This window comes from Montipora capricornis, chromosome 3 (genome assembly GCF_036669925.1).
Source record: "Montipora capricornis isolate CH-2021 chromosome 3, ASM3666992v2, whole genome shotgun sequence".
NCBI classification, from domain to species: domain Eukaryota; kingdom Metazoa; phylum Cnidaria; class Anthozoa; order Scleractinia; family Acroporidae; genus Montipora; species Montipora capricornis.
The window spans coordinates 53039242-53059241 of NC_090885.1; the positions used below are offsets into that span (position 1 = coordinate 53039242).

Here is a 20000-nt window from a genome sequence, read left to right on the forward strand (position 1 = left end):
ATCTCACGAAGTCCATCCATTTCTTCCTTCTGGCGTTCGCTTCACCTCGATCGTCACCATAAAATGGAATTTTGTGTAATGCTACGCCCTTCTCTGCATCAGGAATATTTGAACAACCCGAAACAACACATCTATCAGACATAATTTGCGAAGAGCCCGCCAAAGAAACAAAGCAATATGATCCTCCAAAAATTTGAATTTAGCGCGCGGTTCTTGACACGACGTCACAGTCGATTCTGGAACCAAGTCTCTTTCTGGGGCTGTCTCCCGGTTAACTTGATTGGGCGTAGTCAAAGCGAGAACTTTGAAGCTTGATTTCGGGGTCAAAAAGTGATGGAATCGAAAAATTATTTTTGAGGCATTTATCTACGCTTTATACAGATGCCAAAACCATAAAAACCCTGGAGGCTGTGTAGCCACTTTAATTAAGTTAATATCACCCATCTAGTGGACCATTGCATATCCTGCATTTTAGTTGGCTACGCTACTAGAGGACTATTAGTAGTAGTCCACGAGTGGTGAAAGGCGTAACGCTATCTTTCGTTTTATTCCCAAATAAAATATTTGCTCAATTTATTATTGCCTTTTCTGTCCGACTATTTGAATTATACTAAAACAATTAGACCCTTCGCCCTCAAGGGCCACGGGTCAATAGCCTATTCGGCTTCGCCTCATGACCCGCCTATTGACCCGTAGCCCGTAACCCTTGCGGGCTACGCGTCTAATTGTTAAATATATTACTGTTTTGTGGCGTTGTCGTTGCAGTTGCCGTCGTTTCGTTTCGTAAACTCCTTAATGCTGATTTTTACTTGTATTCAAAGCTACAGCTACACGGATCAGATCATTTGTACTCACTCTATTGGATTCCATGTATGCTGATAGCGATATTTCTTGTTTACAAACATTGACGTCACATTTCTGTTGATATTCAAATTTGCCAACCACAGACCAAAAGAAATCATTGTTTCAACAGCCAATTAGGTTCTGGTTGTCATATTAAAAGCAATGGGTGACGTCACGAGAGACATCGCTATAGGCCACTTTCAAAAAAATCGTAATATTCTTTGTTTGCCCTCCAAAACTTTGCATAAACATTGTTTTTATTTTCTCTTGGGTCTCTTTTAAGTCCCAAGAGAAACTGAAAACAGTCCTTATGCAACATTTTGGAAACTGAACACTGAAAGTGGCCTATTAATAGTGCCAATTGACTTTGAGCTCACTTCGTTGGCAATTGGGCCTCTGCCTAAGTGATTTCTTTAGATTTGCCACAAGTCGACCTCTTGAGAATCCCAGGAGAAAATGTTTTGGCGAGCCAAGCGTAATTTTTTTGCCATCTACATGAGACGAAAGACATATCGAAAGTTTATGATTTCTTTTGCCTTTAGAAGTTCTTTTGGCAAGTGTTGTTGGATGTATTTGACGCGTTTCCGTAGGTTTATGAAACATCAGCTATACTTCCTTTCTATGAAATGACATTTTCCTGGTCCAAAATATATTTTTTTTCAGTGATGGCCAGATTTCAATTTCATTTATTGTTCTCCTCCTCAAGATGAGGAAGAGGGGAAAATATATTGCTTTCTTAATATTACATCTAGCCGGGTCAACCTGATTCAAAACCTGTGCCTTATTCAAAGAAAAAACTCTTGACATTTATTTTGCTATTTTTTATTTCATCGATAGCTGATGATGTTGGCATCAAAGTGTTATTTAAAAGGTTAAAAAGAAACCTAAAGGACATTTCACAGGAAAGTGGAGGCTTTTATTACAGAATTTACGAGTAAGTGTTGTCATGCATCACGGTTTCCTTATACTACGAACTTAGCCGTCAGTTTTGCTGCTTTGATAGATCTCCGCGCTACGAATTGATGTCTCCCGTTGCTACCGTTCAAACATTTCCACGCAGATTTACTTTCTTGGAACAACGGCTAACTTCAAACTGACTACTAAGTAGAATGTAATGCATGTTTCATTCGGAATCAAAATAGCTAAGTTCGTAGGGAGGCCATCTCTGAAAAATGAGAGCCTGTTTTTCCCTCGGAAAACTCTAAAAGAGGTTAATATTTTGCTGAAGACTGCGTTACCATAAAGTCCGCAGTATTCTGCAAAATCAGTGTTGTTTGTAGCTTTTTTCCTATACCATTGCTTGATCCGAGTCCCAGATGGGATTTGAACCCACGACCCTCCGTGATCTAGTCGGATGCTCTAACCACTGAGGTACTGGAGACTCTATGGTGAGCAAGGGTCAATTTGTGGGTCTCGACTGGAACTGCATCGCGCGGCTACACAGCCAAGTATTGACCAGCTCATTTGAAACTCACAAACAGCATCGCGCTGTCACATTAATGCATATCAAGATGCAGCCAACCAACCTCCAAAGTTAGTGTGTTAAAGATCAAACAACAACAATGATATTGAATGTAAGGAGAAATGTAGACTCGGAAAAATATCCGAGTCCCAGATGGGACTCGGATATTTTTCCGAGTCTATATCTAGTCGGATATTTTTCCGAGTCTACATTTCTCCTTACATTCAATATCATTGTTGTTGTTTGATCGTTAACACATTGCTTGATTCTCTTCAAAAATGTCGCATACCAGAATTGTTTCCAAATCGTCTCGCCATGCAATGAGATCATCTTGCAGTCAGCCATCTTGTTTCGAATGTGCACGGTCGCGGTGCTTGGTACATTCAACCTCAGAGAGCGCCTTACAGTTTTGCCCTTTGAAGTGCAGCAGCTTTCATAACCAGTCTCCCTCTACTAACTCGACTCATACATACAAACCAACTGTAGTTGGACATTAAGCTCATACCGCAGAGATTTCTGAATCTTCATTAAGTAGAAACCCGAAAATTAAAAGGATGACGTGCCCATAATAATGGTTGTCTTGATGCTAAAAATGACTAAGAATTCTTGTCAGTTATGGAAAGGACATGTTACAAAAAAACTTAACCTTATCCTTTAAAGTGCCCCTGTGATAAAAAAAAACAATTCCTTTTTTCTTTCAGATTTTGAAAGTGTGTTTGCTTAACACCTGACTGGCAAAAGTTTGAGCTTTGATTTTCATCCAAAGGCCGTTTACTTTGAGTGTGAGTTTTGGATTTCACGGTCCGCCATTGCTCACGTTCAAAACTGACCGATTGGACCTCAGATGGTTGGATCCAGGGAAAAGTGACGTCAGAGGCTCACTAGCTTAATATTTCAGCGTGTGAACGCAGCTTATTATATATGCAAAGCGTGAGTTTAAAAGTCTGAAAGCCCAAAACCCCCGTGCTGTATATTAATTCTGCGGCGTACACACGTACTGCATTCTTAAACTAGTGAGCCTTTGACATCATTTTCTCCTCGATCCAGCTCTCTCAAGAACATAATGTTAGTAATGGCGGACCATTAAATAGGAAAATTACAGTTAAAATAAAGAGGTGTCTTTTTGAAATCAAGGCTTAAAACGTGGGTCACTTAGTGTTTTGTTGACAAAGTTTTGAAATCCAAAGAAAAATATAATTGATTTTTTGGTCACAGGGGCACTTTAAACACTTCTCACTGATTTGTTGAACATTTCCTTCACAGTATCACAAACAACCATGCCTCCATCCAGTCCTCTTCACTTTTGACAGCTTCTGGTAAAGGACTTGCCCTCCAAGCCACTGGAATTCGCCTAGATTTTTCCGGACAATTGGCATATAAGAAAAAAGTTGGCTGGTTAGTTTAAATCTTAATTCATCACATCTTTCCTTACTTTTCGTTTGAACAAATCCTTATTCCGCTAACCAACCAAGCATTCAACGGGGCTCTATCCCTAATCCTCCCTTTGCACAAGGTCTATTCCCAGGTAGTCAGCTTCAACATTCCATTTTCTAAAAACAGTGGATCTACCCCTCACTTCTAAGCGGAAAAAATGAGGTAAATTATCCCACTTAACAAACAGAACCAAGCCTTCGTCAAAGTCATATAAAATCCAGAATCTTACACAAACTGACCCTCTAACTCACCAATCAACACGTTTGGTGAAGCGGCAAGGACTTGTACAAGCAAACTTATTTTTAAAGTCCCCCCACCGAATAAACGCCGCATTTGTTTTCATCAATGTAGTACCTAATAGAAACGTTTCCAAACTGATCTGATCAAACTGATCCTTAGTCTTCTCTTCATTCTTTCTCTTTCTCATCAGTCACCAAACGACTCAATTAGTGAACATATTTGACAAACGATCTTATGTTTTGCCTAATTTTTCAGTTAAATGCAATCAATTCGACTTACATTTTTGTCATATTTCAATACGGCTACCCTTCTTATAGAGGATTCATGGCAAGATAATAATTAGGTACAACTGATAAGTACCTGAATTTTTTTTCTGGGTTGTTCTAGGTTTGTGTTTCAAGATACTGTTGGCTTCAATTTGCGTGTACGTGGAATTCAATTCAACCTTACTGTGAGAATTGGTGAGAATGCATTTTAGTCATCAACCTATCCCAAACATACCTTTATGAATGAGACCTTTGATGTAATTATAACATCCAAGTAATCCCGGAATTGATATAGCGTATTCACTACAATGAACTAGCTACGAGGACTTGTACAAGCCCAAATCTCTTCAGCGCTTCCTTCTGATGAACGCGGTATTTAGTGTACTCAATATGTGACTCTTTATCGAAACGTTTCCAACTAACGTGGAATGTAATTTATACGTTTTCTTTCAAACGACTGCTAAGCAAACGATCTTTGAAGGTTTGCCAGAACACGGTAGACTTTTATACACCGGACTAAAATGGCGGATGACAAATGATTAGGCCCTGCCAGTTAGGTATTGTTATATTCGCTTTGTTCTTTTCTGGCATATGAAAGACCTGCCCAGAATACTCATTCATGTCGCAAGTTTTAAGTCGCAACTTTTAAGTTCCTAAAAGCGTACCTGAAGTCAAGCCCAAGATCAAATATAAATTGTCAATTATAAGTGTAAACTGAGGCACTATGTGGGGACAATGTTTCGATATCAAATCAAATGAAACCACTAATGAAATGACTTTCACATGACCTTGACGAATAAACTCAAAAACAGAACGTAAACAAAAATGCAAAACATTTGATTGGCTTATCGAACAAAAACGAACGAGCGCGGATTTTCATTGGCTTAGCGAACGCGGATGCAAACAATGTCATCTCTCCATGAAACTTTCTGGAAAGCTATCGGCATTTCGCTGTGACGTCATTTAAAATGCAGTAATGTGATTGGTCAATCGAACTGTTTACTCCCCATAGCAGGAATTTCGTAGGCCGGAATAAGGAGGATTTGTTTTAATCTTGCCAAACATTGGTCCGTGAAACAAATTGCGAACACTTCTTCAAGGGCATACGAAAATAGCTCTATCAAATCGAAGGTTGGTTTTTGAGGAGAGGGAAATATCGGAGTACCCAGAGAAAACTTATTCGAAGCAGAATGGAGAACCAATAAAATCAATCCATATATGACGCCAAGTCTGGGAATGGAGCCCGGGCCAGATTAGTGGGAGGTGAGTTCTGTCACCGCTGTACCATCCCTACTTCCCAATGCTTCCCTTTATGCTTTCTTGATTTAAAGGTATCTACCTTAAAGCTGCTGTACGTAATTCATGCATGTGTTTTGTACTACCAGGTGTAAATTCAGATGGCCAACCAATGATGTTCAGTGAATCACAGTATTGCACATCTCATATTCAGTCAGTTGACGTTGAATTTTACGGTGGCCACAGGTATAAATCCCAGTACTTGTAACGGCAACCAGGAATAATTGTTTGCTGATAATGTGAATACTGCAGAATTACTTTGAACTTTAATGACCCATTCACACCGAGCAAAGGAAGACCTCCCAAATAATTTTAATCTCGGGCGTTTTAAACCATTTCGCAGCATTCAAATTCAATAGACCATATTTGCATTCTCAGTATTGCACTGGAACTAGCTTGCAATGGAGGCTAATGCGGGGAAATAAATTTTAAATTATTTCCATTGCAAGCTACAATCATAGACAGAACCGTTGGGAAGGTTAGCATTTTTGACGTCTTCATTGCTTCTCTCCCCTCCCCCCTTATTCAATGTTATACAAAACTGAATGGTTTTAGTTGGAAATTGTGGTGTTACCTTCCAACATTGAATAGGGGGAAGGGGGGCTATATAAGAAGAGAAGGTCAAACTATTTCTTTTGCGCTTTAACAGAAGCGTGTTGAAATGCAGCTTTGGTGTGGTTCATTTACATAACCTTCCCAACTACTTTTGTCTATGATTGTAGTTCCAGTCCAATACTGAGACCCTAAGGTGACATCGGCGATCTTATAGGTGGTTTTCACATTACATCATCGCCGCCATGCTGGTGGACGGGATCTCTCATTTGTTCCCTTTGTTTGTCCACCAGCAATTGTAAATGACATCATTATTTTTTGGATCTCTAGAGATTGGTTGCAAACCACCTATAGAGCGTTTTCACATGACGTCACGGCATCCATGTTGGTGTTCCAAAACAAAGAAATGGCAGCCATGATGATGTACGAAACTAATCCTCAGGGAATTGAGCTCTATTCTTTTGCAAATACTTTCTTTTGTTTCAGTAATCCAATATGGCTGCTGGTCACGTGAATGAGAACGCTCTATGGGACCACAACTGGTGTTCAGCCTTCTGTAGTTTCTTCTTCTTCTTTTTTATCTTTTCAGCTGGCTTTACAATTTCTTAAAAAAGGAAGTGAACAAAAGAGTGAAGGACGCGTTGAAAAAGTTTGTAAGGCTTCTTTACAACTGGTTTTCTTTTTTATTTATACAATTATTCAGTACACGATTTAGAAGTTTTTTTTTTCCCTGCAAGATCTGCAAACAGGCCAGAAAAACGGTGAATGAAGATGGAACACAGTTTTTGGCAAACTATCCTCGTAAGTAAGGAGTTATTTTAATTTGATAGGCAACTATGTCGGGTACACCAAATCATGTATCAAGGGCCGTAGCACTGAAAGGAAGGAGAGCCTAACTGTCGCCCTTTAATTTAAAGAGGCTCAAACCAGTTTTAATGCTTTCGAAAAATTGTACTATTTAGAAGGATTGAATCTCGCCGACTGTCTCACATAACGGCAGACCATTGGAAACACCAATAATTCTTTAACAAGAGGATGTATTCATTGAGGTGATATAAGAGGTTGCCGTGTCAACAAAAGAGCCATCTAAAAACACTCTATATTTTGTCCTTAAATGCTTATATCTCAAAACGAACTAAGGTAAAACTCTCTGCAAAGTTAACAAAAATTATCTGGAGCGGACTCAGAGTCACCTTCATAATTGGAAAATTTTAATGTGGCTGTGAATCCGCTCAGGAAAATGTTTTAAAACCACGTAGAGAGTTTTATCCTAGATTGTCAATCACTATGAAGCAATAAAAAATGGGGGTCACCAAGTTCGTTTTTAAGATTGAAGCGTTTGAAGACAAATTAAAGGTCGTTTTTACATGGTTCTTCTGTTTCCATGGTAACCTACTACGTCAAATTGACTAGTGCATCTTGTTAAGCAATTATTGGTCCTTTTATTTGATACCATAAGATTGCCATTCCGTGAAACAGTGTTAGAGAGCCTAATCTTGTAATATGACATTCCCTCCAAACTGTTGAACTGGTTTGAGCTACCTTAAGAACACACAATAGTCAAGAATTGATCGAGAAATGATTAAAACGCGCGTTGTGCGTAGTAGTACTTCACTGTTCTAATCGTTAAAAATCGATCAAGAAGTGATTAAAACGCGCGTTGTGTTTAGTAGTACTTCACAGTTCTTAATTATCGTTATAATCCTCCGGCTTAAACAAAAACCGTGATCCTTAACCATCTACAAGACCAAGGAAGCCGACCCAAAAATTACTCACAACCATCAACTAGCTAGACGCTCCGTGAGCGTAAACTGAGTTGCCTTTCGTACGTGTTTGTCGTACTCAAATTACTCATTCCCAAACAACCAAACAAGTTATCAGTCCGGAAACGAAACACTATTTATTTTTAACATTGGTTTTGTTTGTAAATGATTGTTGCACAAACCATAAATTAAATTTGGTCAAGAACGTGAAAAATCACCTAAATGCGTAGTAGAAATATTGTTGGCTTCCCAAAAAAACTTCATTTTACACCAGAATGACTAAACAGCCAGAATTCCTGTCGTCGTTATGAAAACTGCTCCCATATAAAATTGCAACCCACGTATGCAAATTAGCTAATATTTGCGCGACACGATGAATTCACAAAGGCAGAAAATTTTCACAAAAACCTTTTTTTTCCAGCCAAAACTTTTATTGAAAAAAACAACATATTTTCTATTAGAGGCCAGCAACCCTTCCTATTTCATTCCGTGCGTGCAAACAAGCAACACACACCGTGTCAAAAGCCATACACAACTAAATAAATTCTCACCGGAGTTTAGGATCAAACCCTTTTCTGAGGAAACGTTTCCTTGAATAATGAAGCATAAAACAGAAAACTAGACAACAAGCTTTCTTTTCTTTTCTTTCTTGACTGTCAAGAATTAGCTTCATTTCCATTTTTATGTGAAGATTGTGCAAATGAATATAAATAGCCAGACAACGGAGATTGGATTTGATTGAACAGAAATGCATTCAAGGTGTTCGATTCCTTGTTAAACGCATAGCCACCTAGACAAGAATTTGCAATTCGGTTTCAGTGTTGTACATAACACTACAGTTAGTAAAGTGTTAGAAATACAGATCACTGCTAGACGGCAGTCGAAGTCCATTATTCGTCGCTTTGAAGATTCCAGATGTTCATTTTTCACCGCCTGTGTTGTTTATCGAATTACCGTTCCAATCTTGAGCTCCATGAGGGTATATTTTGTTTAAATATCCAATAAACACCATTTGCCGCAATTGCAGGATAATTAAATACTGGACAAAATCTACGCCTTTCTATTACCCTCTGGAACCTACCAAAGATAGGCGCAGAAGACTCTCCGCTAGGGACAAAGACAATACTTAGCGGGGGAGTGACAGGAAAGACCCTGTTACCAACTTTCCCGATTTCCGACACAGGAAAAAAACGAAGAAATTCAACTAATTTAGACTGGTTTGGCAAATGGCAACCCAGTAAAAGTCCAGAATTATTTAGATAAGAACAAGACACACTGAAGAACACGGCATCATTGTGCTATTCATTATGGTTTTGTTGTTTGACAAGTAACGGTTTAGGTTAAAACGATGTAACAGTTGTTCCTTATAGGAGCAATACAGGACATCGGGTTAATTAAGGCGGCCACCAATTGACCTTTTGGCAAGGACAAATTTGGCATAAATACAGTTTCGTCTTTTCGACGAAAGGGACCAGGGAAATCCGAGTTGAAAAAAACAGCAATATAAAACAAAAAAACAAAAAACAAACAACAAAGAAAATTTAACAACGTGTTTCGTGCTCTTCTTAAAAGCTCTTCTTAAAAGGCAAATGACAATTCCATGAATTTCAATCGGCAATGATAATTAAACGACCTTTACACAATAGCCTTAAATGAAAAATCGAGAGTGTTAGCACCCGACAGATTGTAAGATCATGTTCAACTTTTCTATATTTGGTTACCGTCAGTAAAGATAGCAGAGTAACAATAACTCTCAAAAAGGAAACGACAGTTTTCAATTTACAAAACATGTTTCGACATACTCATGTCATCTTCAGTTGCAAATGAGCTTTTTTAACTGTTGTACATTTGAATTTAACATAAATTCAAATGTACAACCGTTGAAAAAGCTCATTTGCAACTGAAGATGACATGAGTATGTCGAAACATGTTTTGTAAATTGAAAACTGTCGTTTCTTTTTTGAGAGTTACCGTCAGTACGAATGCGGATACAACAGACAAAAAGAAACCAGAAACCCATAAAGGTTAAAACGTGTAACGCGCGTTCACAGCTTCCGAATATTCAGTGCCAACTGATTGGTTGAATGTTTGGAAACCCCTCGCTCTTGTTGTTCCAAATGTGGTACTTAGCAAATTAAATATTCAGAAGCTTGTTTCCCTGCACTCAAGGGGCCGTTACACGTTTCAACCCTTATGGGTCTCTGTTCAAACCCAATAAACCTTTGTTTACCGGTGCTCTGAATTTCCAATGACGTCACGGCGGCTGCCAACAAATTAATCATGCGGATTTAAACTAAGTTGTTTAAAAGCCGATTAACACTGCTACACAACAGAATACGTGTCGAGGTCTAAATTTTGCACGTCAAAACAGCCTCAATGATGGAATTCGTATATTGTCTTATTATTGTAGGATTCCTGAAGCCCCGCTTGGATTCGTGAAAATTCCTAGAAGCGCCTGGATTCCTGCAAATTCCTACAAGCGCCATAAAATTATCGTTCATTATTATTATTATTATTATTATTATTATTATTATTATTATTATTATTATTATTATTATTATTATTATTATTATTATTATTATATTTTTTTGCAAATGTTTTTGAGCAGCAAAATAAAATGCAATTTATGTTTCCAGTAATCCTGGTTTAGCGTAATCGGGCTTTGAGCAACTAAGACTTGGCTTTAAAAGCAAGAATACCGATTCGATGAAATATGAAGAGTAATTTAATTAAAAGGCGCTGTGATTATCTTGTAGATTTGAGCACGAACAACACTCTTGCAATAGAGCCTTCTTTATGCTATGTTAAACACAGCAATGTACTAGCACGTTTTTAAAGATAGTGATTTATACTAATTTCTGATGTACATGTACCGTTTTATTGCACTGGTCCTAGTTGTTCAAACGATAGATAACGCTATCCGCCGGATAAATCATTATCCAAACTGGAGGCCAAAAATTCAAATAAGTTATAATTAAAAACGTATTCCAGCACTAGAAAGAAAACATTTACTTTAGTAGCCCTGCAAAGTTTTTGCATATCAAGTATAATATTAAGTGAGAAAATGCAAGTTGAAAAGTGAAAAATTTACTGACGTTTGTATGGCTAGGGGTATGCCGTATACCCCTTTTCATACAAATGTCTGTAAGGGCCTCTTTACACGAGCCCGGGTTGCTTTTTACCCCGGGTTGAATCACCGCGGCGGGTAACCCTTTTGCAATCAAATGTTTATAAGCGTTTACATGAAAACAGTAGTCAAACCGGGTCAGCCCCCCTTGCCGGGTAACCCTTCTCAAGACTCGGGTTGACCCGGCTAGAAGGGTTGAAATTTCTTCAATTTCTTCATGTAAACACTGGCGTATCTGACCCGGGATTGTTTGAACATCACTTTTTTTGCCGTTCAGCGTTTTCGCCTATGCGCAGCCTGTACCAAAATGACTGATAACGTTAACACAAATTGATGATTGTTATGATTGCATGGTTCGTCCGCCATTTTCCTCACTGACAAGTAGTCACCAGCCCTTTCAACCCAGCGAAAGGGAACTGACCCGGGTCAGCCGCGAATGACCCAACCCTCACCCAGTCCAGGCTCATGTAAACGTAATATTCGACGCTGAACTGACCCGGGTCGGTGTCCAACTTCAACTTGCATTTTCTTAGCTGATATAACACCTAATAAGCTGAAACTTTGTTGGGTTACTGAAGTAAAGCTGCTCCTTCTATTTCTGGTGTCAGTTTTTAATTCAGTTCAATTTTAACTCATTCAAATCCGTTGCCGCCATTTTGGAGAAGGGTCTGTTGTGCTATCCATTGTAAGTCCCAAGAGAAAATAAAACAATGCTTATGCAAAATTTTCGAGGAACAAACAAAGAGTATTATGTAAGTTTTGATACTGACTAAGGGATAGTGATTTATCCGGTGGATAGCATTATCCTCAACAACTGCAGCCTGGAGCCTATTTTGATGTTGTTGATTAAAGCTAATATTTACCTGCCCATAGTTTTCAGCAAAGTACGCAGCTTTGCGGGGATTGATTACAGCATCATTGAAGAGCCCATTTTTACAGACGATTACATGGACGTACCTTTGAAGGTAAATAAAACTAAAAAGGTAAATGAGCGTGCGTAGGTTGAGTCATGATTGACGTGGCAATAGTTTAAAACGGCAAGAGTGAAGCCACGTAAACTTTCATTCGAGGATTTTCAAGCTAAAATGCATACGTTAAGTGTTTTACCTACGTTAACGGTAACTTTTCACAGTGCAAAGCAACTGACAAAAAGGCTGATTGAACAGGAATTTTGACTGGGAAATAAGACTAAATGTATGGATCGTCGGGCAAGTTGAAAAGGACACGTTGCCTCTGTTCGCAGGTGGCCGCACTAAAAAAAAACAGGGTCTCGACAGTGAGTGGAACTGATAATTTATTTCTAAACGTGTAAAAATATACAAATCAGGGTCACATAATTCGATTGACAAAAAATACTAAGCATTATACAGTATATGAAAAATTGAATAAAAGCTGGTTGAGGAAGTAAATATAGCAATGAATAAGTCTAACTGAAGAAAACAAACCTGGAAGTCATGTTCTTGCTTCTTCACTGACGGCAAGCAACAGAAAGCGCGCGAACCTGACATGGTTACCGTTACAAATCATGCCCCGCGGTCATACATGACATGATTACCCTTGACCTTTAGACTGCTGGCAGTCTGTTTTTCTCTCGTAATTCAGTACGCGTTATGACGCGAGACGTTTTGGCTAAAGGGGAATGGGACGAGACATGGGCGCGGCGCGCACAAGAAATAGCACCCTTGTCTCGCCTTCTTCTCTACACGGCCAACGCCATACCGCCCTTTCGAGTTCGCGATGACTAAGCGCTCGTCCTAGTGACCCTTAGAGAAAAAACCGGCTACCAGCAGACTATTGACCTTGAGTGTCCTTGACATGATTACTGTATAATATGCAGCTAGATGGCGTCACAGGCGCTAATTTTGAAAATTCACTCTACAATTTCGGCCAATCCGGAAAGAAATAGTGACTTCAATGTATAATAATAATAATAATAATAATAATAATAATAATAATAATAATAATAATAATAATAATAATAATAATAATAATAATAATAATAATAATAATAATAATAATAATAATAATAATCTGATAGTATCAACAATTCCGAACTCTCAGGCTGTTTTAAAATACATTTCTGAAAGACAGCATTCAATGATGGGAGAATTAGAAAACCCATGTCTGTGAACGGAAATTCAGTGCCTTTTTGTGTGTTTCACTTGCCCCGCAAATGTCGAGTTATTAAATTAAGTTTTTTTTCTTCTTCAGGGAGAGTTTAAGCCAATCGGAAACTTTAGCACTGCTGCAGTGCCATTTTTTCCCATTACACTACCTACTTCTCCAAACGAAGTAGATAAGATGGTGTACATATGGCTGACTGATTACGTCTTCAATACAGCAAGCTTTGTTTATCAGGAGCGTGGAGCACTTCAAACCATTATTTCCCAAAAAGATGTAAGGGAACTTTGATACGCATGATTATATCATTTGAATCAAAACCTGACTATTTGTGAATCACTGAAATATTATAAACTGTATCATGAAAAAGGTTGAATACCAAAGGTTCATATACGAAATGAGTCGTTGCAGGGAATGTAGTTTCAACAATGAAACATCCTCCCTCAGCAAACAAGTCAGTTTCCTCCATTTCGTCTCAGGAATCTATGCAGACTGTCATAACTTTAGCCGAACGTATGAGCCGAAAAGGCGCTATGACAGCAGGGTGTCGTAGGAGAAGTGAACACACAGTTTTCCCGCCACATGTCTTGGTTTCGATCAGTCTGCAAGGGAAGGGAAACGAAAAGTGGAAATTCATCCAGGATTTGATGATCCTTGAGTAAATGCTTGGCAAATACTTTGCAATGCCTTCATTTCAAGATAGATATTTTCCCCCGTTGATATTTTTTTCTGTTGGGTCCTCTGTCATCATTTTATTTAGGTTTGAGACTCGATCGGGTTACTTTTAGGATCAAATGTGAAGAAACTACCCCAAGCTGTTTTTTTTTCCCAAAGGCACCAGTAGAAGAAACGTTATTTGGAAGTTTTACTAGTTCCTTGCAACTTTCACGGGTATCATATAACCCAATTGCACTCCCTTGTTCTTCTTGAGACTTCCATTCACGTCCCACGAAACTACGATCCTTTGAACCAGCGCTGAGAATAACGACAACTAACCAGTTGCGGAATATGGGAAGTCGCATTGATGTCCACGTTTGTAACCGTTGACAACCACTGCACTCCGCAAAAAAACGTCCGTTATTCATTGTTTCCTTGGATTGATTGTTATTCTCGGTGGTGAGTTCGCTTTTTTGATAAACACATCCTCGTTGGATTACTAATAGGTCACCATCCTGAAAAGTGAAAAGTTTATACGTTTGCCTAACAATTTTCCAGGTTGAAAAATTTATACAGAATGTCCACTCAATTATATTGGTTTTCTTTCACTTACAGCTACCGATAAATTCCAGATTTCTTCTGAACACGAATGTTTTGAAGGATTTTTTAAACAAGGTGTGTACTCTCTTTGGAAGGTAAATAGTTAAATTATTTCTGCTGGAATCTTTACAACAGCCGCATAATTTGCAAGTCAAAATGGATAATTCGGCGGGTTAAATTTTTCTTAACTGAAGCCCTTGGTCAATAATATCGCGATAATATTGGCTGGCTAACAGAAAGTTAGTACCTAAACCCAAAGCAAAACTTTAAAGAGCTTCAGGAGCTTCAAAAATTGATAAATAGCTGACAGAAATTCTCATTTGTGGCGGCTAGACGTACAGGACAACGAATAACAAACCACTGTGACCTAGCCTCGGTTGTTCAAAAGGTGGATAACGCTATCCACCGGAAAAATCACTATCCGGCTTATAAACACAGAAAAAAACAATTGAGTTTCCAGTGGATAGCGCTATCCACCCCTCGAACAACTGGGGCCCGATCTCCTAAAACCCAAGGTACAAAAAGGACTCTTATTTGGTCCATGAAAGTACAAAATAGAACCCTGTGTTTCAATTTTTTCAAATACAATTTTGATTGTAATACCGAGGATCGAAAGCCCATATATAGCGCGAAAGGCTGGGGTAGACTATAAATTAAGTAAGGTCTTTCAGATAACCCTGGACCAAACATTACTTGCGAAGTAGTGTTCGGTTCTGAATTTCAGAACTGAATTAACAGTCACACTTTCGAATTTGTGATACCTGAATGGACATTTAATATTTTTATGAACCTGTATAAATGGAATAATCCAATTACTTAACTAGCGCTCTCCAAGAGTTTTCGTACATCTTTAAAATCTTGTGCAAAGAAGTGGTCAATGGACCTCGTTGTTGAGGTCCATTGTCCTCTAAAGTTCTTGACTTTCATAAACGCCTTTTGTTTGCGTACCTTACTTTGGTGCGCAATTACTGTTTCAATTTCATGCCGTCACCAACTTGCTTGTTTGTCTTTTCAAAGCTTCTATGCTCAGAAACTAAGCACTCCGCTCCACAACACGACATATCGATGAAATCGTCACTATGCAGTTATTGTCATGTCCGGATAGCGGAAAACGTGTTCTGAAATCAAGTTAAAGTTGTCGTTATAATCGTCATTTGCCGATTTATTTATGTTATAATGATCCCTTCTGTGGTTGTCCAGGTTGGAATTGTTGACATCTTTTCTGTTTTTCATCCTTTCATCCTCAGTTGTACACCAGGTACCCCAATCGGCCGCTTCTTGTCAAAGTATATACAACTAAAGCTCCAGTTTTCACCTCAAGCATCAACATAACGAATATAACAGTCAATGCCAAGGCCAAAATTTATGTAACTGCGATAAATAGATCCCACGTTTATGCTCTAACATTGGGACTGGTAAGTATAGTAGGATACTTAAATAAAAAACAGGGCAATGCTAATAGCATAGTTTTAATACGAGTGTCTCACTTTTTTTCAACTTTTGACACCGTTCACCGACAATCAGCTTCTCAGTTAAGGCTACGTTTCCCCTAATGACACTATAATACTTTCACCACAGCATTTAAACAGCCAATACCGTCAAGAAACTGAGCAAATCAACAAGCAACATCAAAACAGACAGTAGGCCTGAATTACAGAACATTCCCCATGGAATTCCTATACTATAAAACTCTTTTTCAGTTTCCTTTTCTGCCACAATTGCTTGTAATCTCGCAATCTGATCGGCTAATTTGCGTTGTCAATAAGAGTCTAGACCACGGTGCTGGTGTTAATGTGTCACTCTCTGTAAGGCCCAATCAAGAACGCTCACTTTAGGAAATAAGCCAATCAAATTGCAAAAAAAAATATAAACAACGCTTGCTCTTTTTTGTTTCTTGATCTTGGTCACACTCTGAAATTAAAATTTTCTTTGGCGTTGAATATTTCCGAAGGATCTTGATATTAGCAGGCAAGTCAGAATTTTAAAGAAAAAGACAAAATTTTAAGTTTATAAGACATGTTTCGACAGGCATTAAAGCCCCCACTTATAAACTACACGCGAACGAAGCCCGCCAGGGATAGGGTCTTTCATGCCAAACAAGTTGCCTATCTTAAAGGAGGGGAAAATTAGTTTGCCGATATCCAAATCGTTGCAATAGCGCTTGATAAAGTGACGAATCATTTCCTGCATGACGACAGAAAAATGGCCTATGTAAGGTAGCTTAAAGTAAAATATAGGTGAAGTGGGAAAGAAACCATGGGGACAATGATTACTCGGGGTCTCAGCAATGTAGCGGTTTACAACCCTTTCAATTAAATGGGCAGGGAAAATATTCTTTTTTTAGGATTTCCTTAAGCTTAGTTATGTCTTCGTGTAGCCCCAACCAGGTGTTGTTATTCTTATAGGCCCTATCAATTTTGACCACTGTGATGACGAATATCATTGTCGCTAATATAAGAGTACAGACAACTCTGGAGACGGCATGGTATTTTAATTATGGACAAGTATACGACAGAGACGACAGAATTTGTTTCGTTTACCTTTTGCCGAAACTTCAATCCCTCTAGCTCTGATTGTCTTTATAATATTACGGATTGCAAAGATAGGGAAATTAGTGAAAGGGTTGGGTTAAGCTGGCAGATAAGAAAATTTCAAATGACCACTATTTTCTTGAAAGCGAGCCGATTCCTTCGCAAAACAACGCGTCGAAGAAAACAAAAATCCGATAGATTATCCTTGTCTTTTTTACTCATAAGTATATCTACACGTTATGCACGACATATGTTCACTGGTTTAGTTGTTCAGTCATCCCACACGATAGAACTAAAGAAGGGATGATAGAAAGTACTTAGTGAAAAAGAAGTTCGCTATTCTCAGCCTCTTTGGCTAACAAGTATTATGCTGCAATCATTCTTACAGAAAGCTGTCCTTGACGGATATCTAGATGTCAAACACGGAAACTTAACTTTCCACGCAACATCATTCAGGTTAGAGAACTGGTTGGTGATTCATTAGTTGTTAAGTTTGGCAGCTAATGCCTCATACCTCACAGCAAGGGACATTTGAAAGCTAATGGATAAAAATAACGCTGAAATTTAAGTGGTCTCAAAAAGAACGATACTGGAGCTCCAATAGGCTTGGAATCCTGGCCAATTAACTGAAGAGAATTCTAAAAGGAGCCCTTAATATAATATGTTGAGCAGAATAATGTAAGCAGTTGTCTCTTTAATGACACTATAAAAAAAAAATCAGGTGTCTCCAACGGGACTCGAACCATGACCTCTGCGATACCGGTGCAATGCTCTACCAATTGAGATATAAGATATGAAGAGATGAGATATGATATTCGGGAGCAGGTCAATTTGTTGGGTTCATGTGTTCCCGTAAAAGAAGTCGATGAATGAAGGAAATTTATGTATTTTCTTTTTGAAGCATCTTAGCGGGCCGGAATCCTAAATCCTTGAATCTGATTGGCTAATCGCGCGCTCGTAGCCGGTCCAGCTTTTTACGATACGGACTACGGTCCGAAATCTGTTCCGTTCTGAAACTCTCGTGGCTAATTGAAAATGCGCGACAAAACAGTGGATTTCACCTCTTAGCCTGCATAGCAAGCATTTCCAGCAGGCGAGGAGCGAACTCTTTTTTAGGCAGCGCAAGAATAGGGCGAGCGCAAAAAAAAAAAAAAAAAAAAAAATTTGGAGGTGGGAGGGGAGGAGAGGAGAAAGAAACGCTTGCGCACAAACCCCTCGATTTTGAAAACTCCCTTTCGCCCAAGAACAGGGTCTCTGATTTGTGCGGTTCTGATTTTTTGATTGACACCTCTCAGTCCCTCATGTCAAAATAATGTATTGCTCGTATCAAGCGAATGAATCAGAGAAAGTAATTCGCTTTCGTTGGACTGATTTTCACTTTTCGCTCGCTGATATCGCTCACTACGCAGGCTAGATGGCAGAGATATCTTCTTTTCAAGATATAATACATCAAGCAGTTAGCTCCTTTGTCGATGAGGGATTTAGCGGTGGCTTGAGAGAAGAACCACAAATTTCGATGTATTAAACAGCTCGTCCAAGTGGCAGATTTGCTCGCTGTTCTTTCCACTGGTCTCGGGAAAAGCCTAATTTCTTACGAAAAACAATGCTTACGTATAAATTATTAGTCCTCTCAAGAGTATTGCGAATGATCAAATCAAGGAAGACTTCAATAGGGATTTCGGCTAGCTGGTGAACAGACTCCTAAACGATTCAATCTTGCGAGATATTTCATTGTGTTTTGCACCGCTGTGGTGCAATACTGTTGAAATCATGAAGTGTTGTGCCCACGCTTTGGGATTTAAAGCCTTGACATTATTGCAGAAGCAAGTGCGACACTATTTATAGCTGTTCCTTTAAATTTAACATCACGTTCTTCAATACACAAGCACCAAGAACAAGGTGTTAATTACATCATCTAACAGAAAATTGTGTAGGAAACCTAGTAATGTCGGCGTGCTGTTTACAACATTTCAGGTGCTCTAACATTCAAATTGAAACACTTTTGTTCACAGCATTTAATGGAACCTCTTTGTAGCGGTTAGCTGCCGCATGCAATTTGCCTTAGGGGCCGACCATTTAACTCTTGAGGGGGGTGGTGATTTTGAAAAAAAATTTCCTGTAAGCGTTTGTTGGAAGAAAAAAATTGCATGCAGCACAAATGAAATAGAAAAAAAATTCTTGCACTGCTGCAAGCAAGAAAAAAAAAGTGTTGCAAAACTATTTCATCATTCCTGGGAGGCTTTACAAAATCCCAGCAAAACTGCAACCATTCCGGATAATCTGCAAGCCAGCGAGCCACTCTGGTTAGCCTATTAAAGTAACACATTGATTGGCCTAAATAACACTCTGGTTAGCCTAAACGTCACACCGGTTGGCCTACAGTTAGCTTAGGTAGCTTGCGGTTTGCCCTTATAATGGGATAAGGGATTTCTTGCTTGGTCGGTTCACATGGCTCCAAGTCATAGGAGTCATGCAAGCCATTACGGTTAGCCTAAATTACACATTGGCTAGCCTAGTTAGCACTGCAGTTAGCCTACAGTTCCTTAGGTAGCTTGCGGTCATTGGGATCAGGGATTTCTGGCTTGCTGGCTCGCACTGTATCGAAACTCGTTAGCATATCACAAACAGTAATGGAGGTAAATGTTTCTATTTGAAGAATCAAGTTTTATTAGACAAAGAAAAATAATTTGTTCATTTTTAATCTTTACAACTGAAGCATTTTCATGTAATTACTTCTATTGAATATTGTTATTAGGTAATACTAAATGATTCTAAAGAATGACATTCGGAAAACATGTAGCTATACAAGAACGATTTTGTATAGGGAACTGGACAAAACGGCAATTATCTTGGAATTCGAATTCCTGGGGAAAAGTTTTCGTAATTTAGAGAAACTTTTTCTAGACCGTACTTTCCCTTCAATACGTAGAAAATTATTCGCTGGTTCAAACATCATTGTTTAGTTTGTTTAGCTAATTTCTCTCTGCTTGCCATGAAATATAAATGTTTGTTTTTTATATTTATTGCACCAAGAGATATTTGAAGTTCTGTTTTATCGTTAATCTTTCATGTTTCTTTGAGCTTTGCGATCGGAGCGCTTTTTTCAGT

The 20000-nt window shown here is 38.7% G+C and overlaps 1 protein-coding gene across 2 annotated transcripts in view; it reads left to right on the forward strand.

The window, feature by feature from the left end:
- Positions 1-20000, forward strand: part of LOC138043363 (lipopolysaccharide-binding protein-like) — a 56778-nt gene that overhangs the window by 4318 nt on the left and 32460 nt on the right. For both annotated transcript variants that reach the window (XM_068889596.1, XM_068889595.1), the window contains 11 exons: positions 1681-1777; positions 3569-3700; positions 4367-4440; positions 5631-5727; positions 6683-6746; positions 6831-6894; positions 11857-11948; positions 13195-13380; positions 14377-14436; positions 15609-15776; positions 17281-17348. In XM_068889596.1, coding sequence (XP_068745697.1) covers positions 1681-1777; positions 3569-3700; positions 4367-4440; positions 5631-5727; positions 6683-6746; positions 6831-6894; positions 11857-11948; positions 13195-13380; positions 14377-14436; positions 15609-15776; positions 17281-17348 — 1102 coding nt within the window. The remainder of the gene's footprint in view (positions 1-1680; positions 1778-3568; positions 3701-4366; positions 4441-5630; positions 5728-6682; positions 6747-6830; positions 6895-11856; positions 11949-13194; positions 13381-14376; positions 14437-15608; positions 15777-17280; positions 17349-20000) is intronic.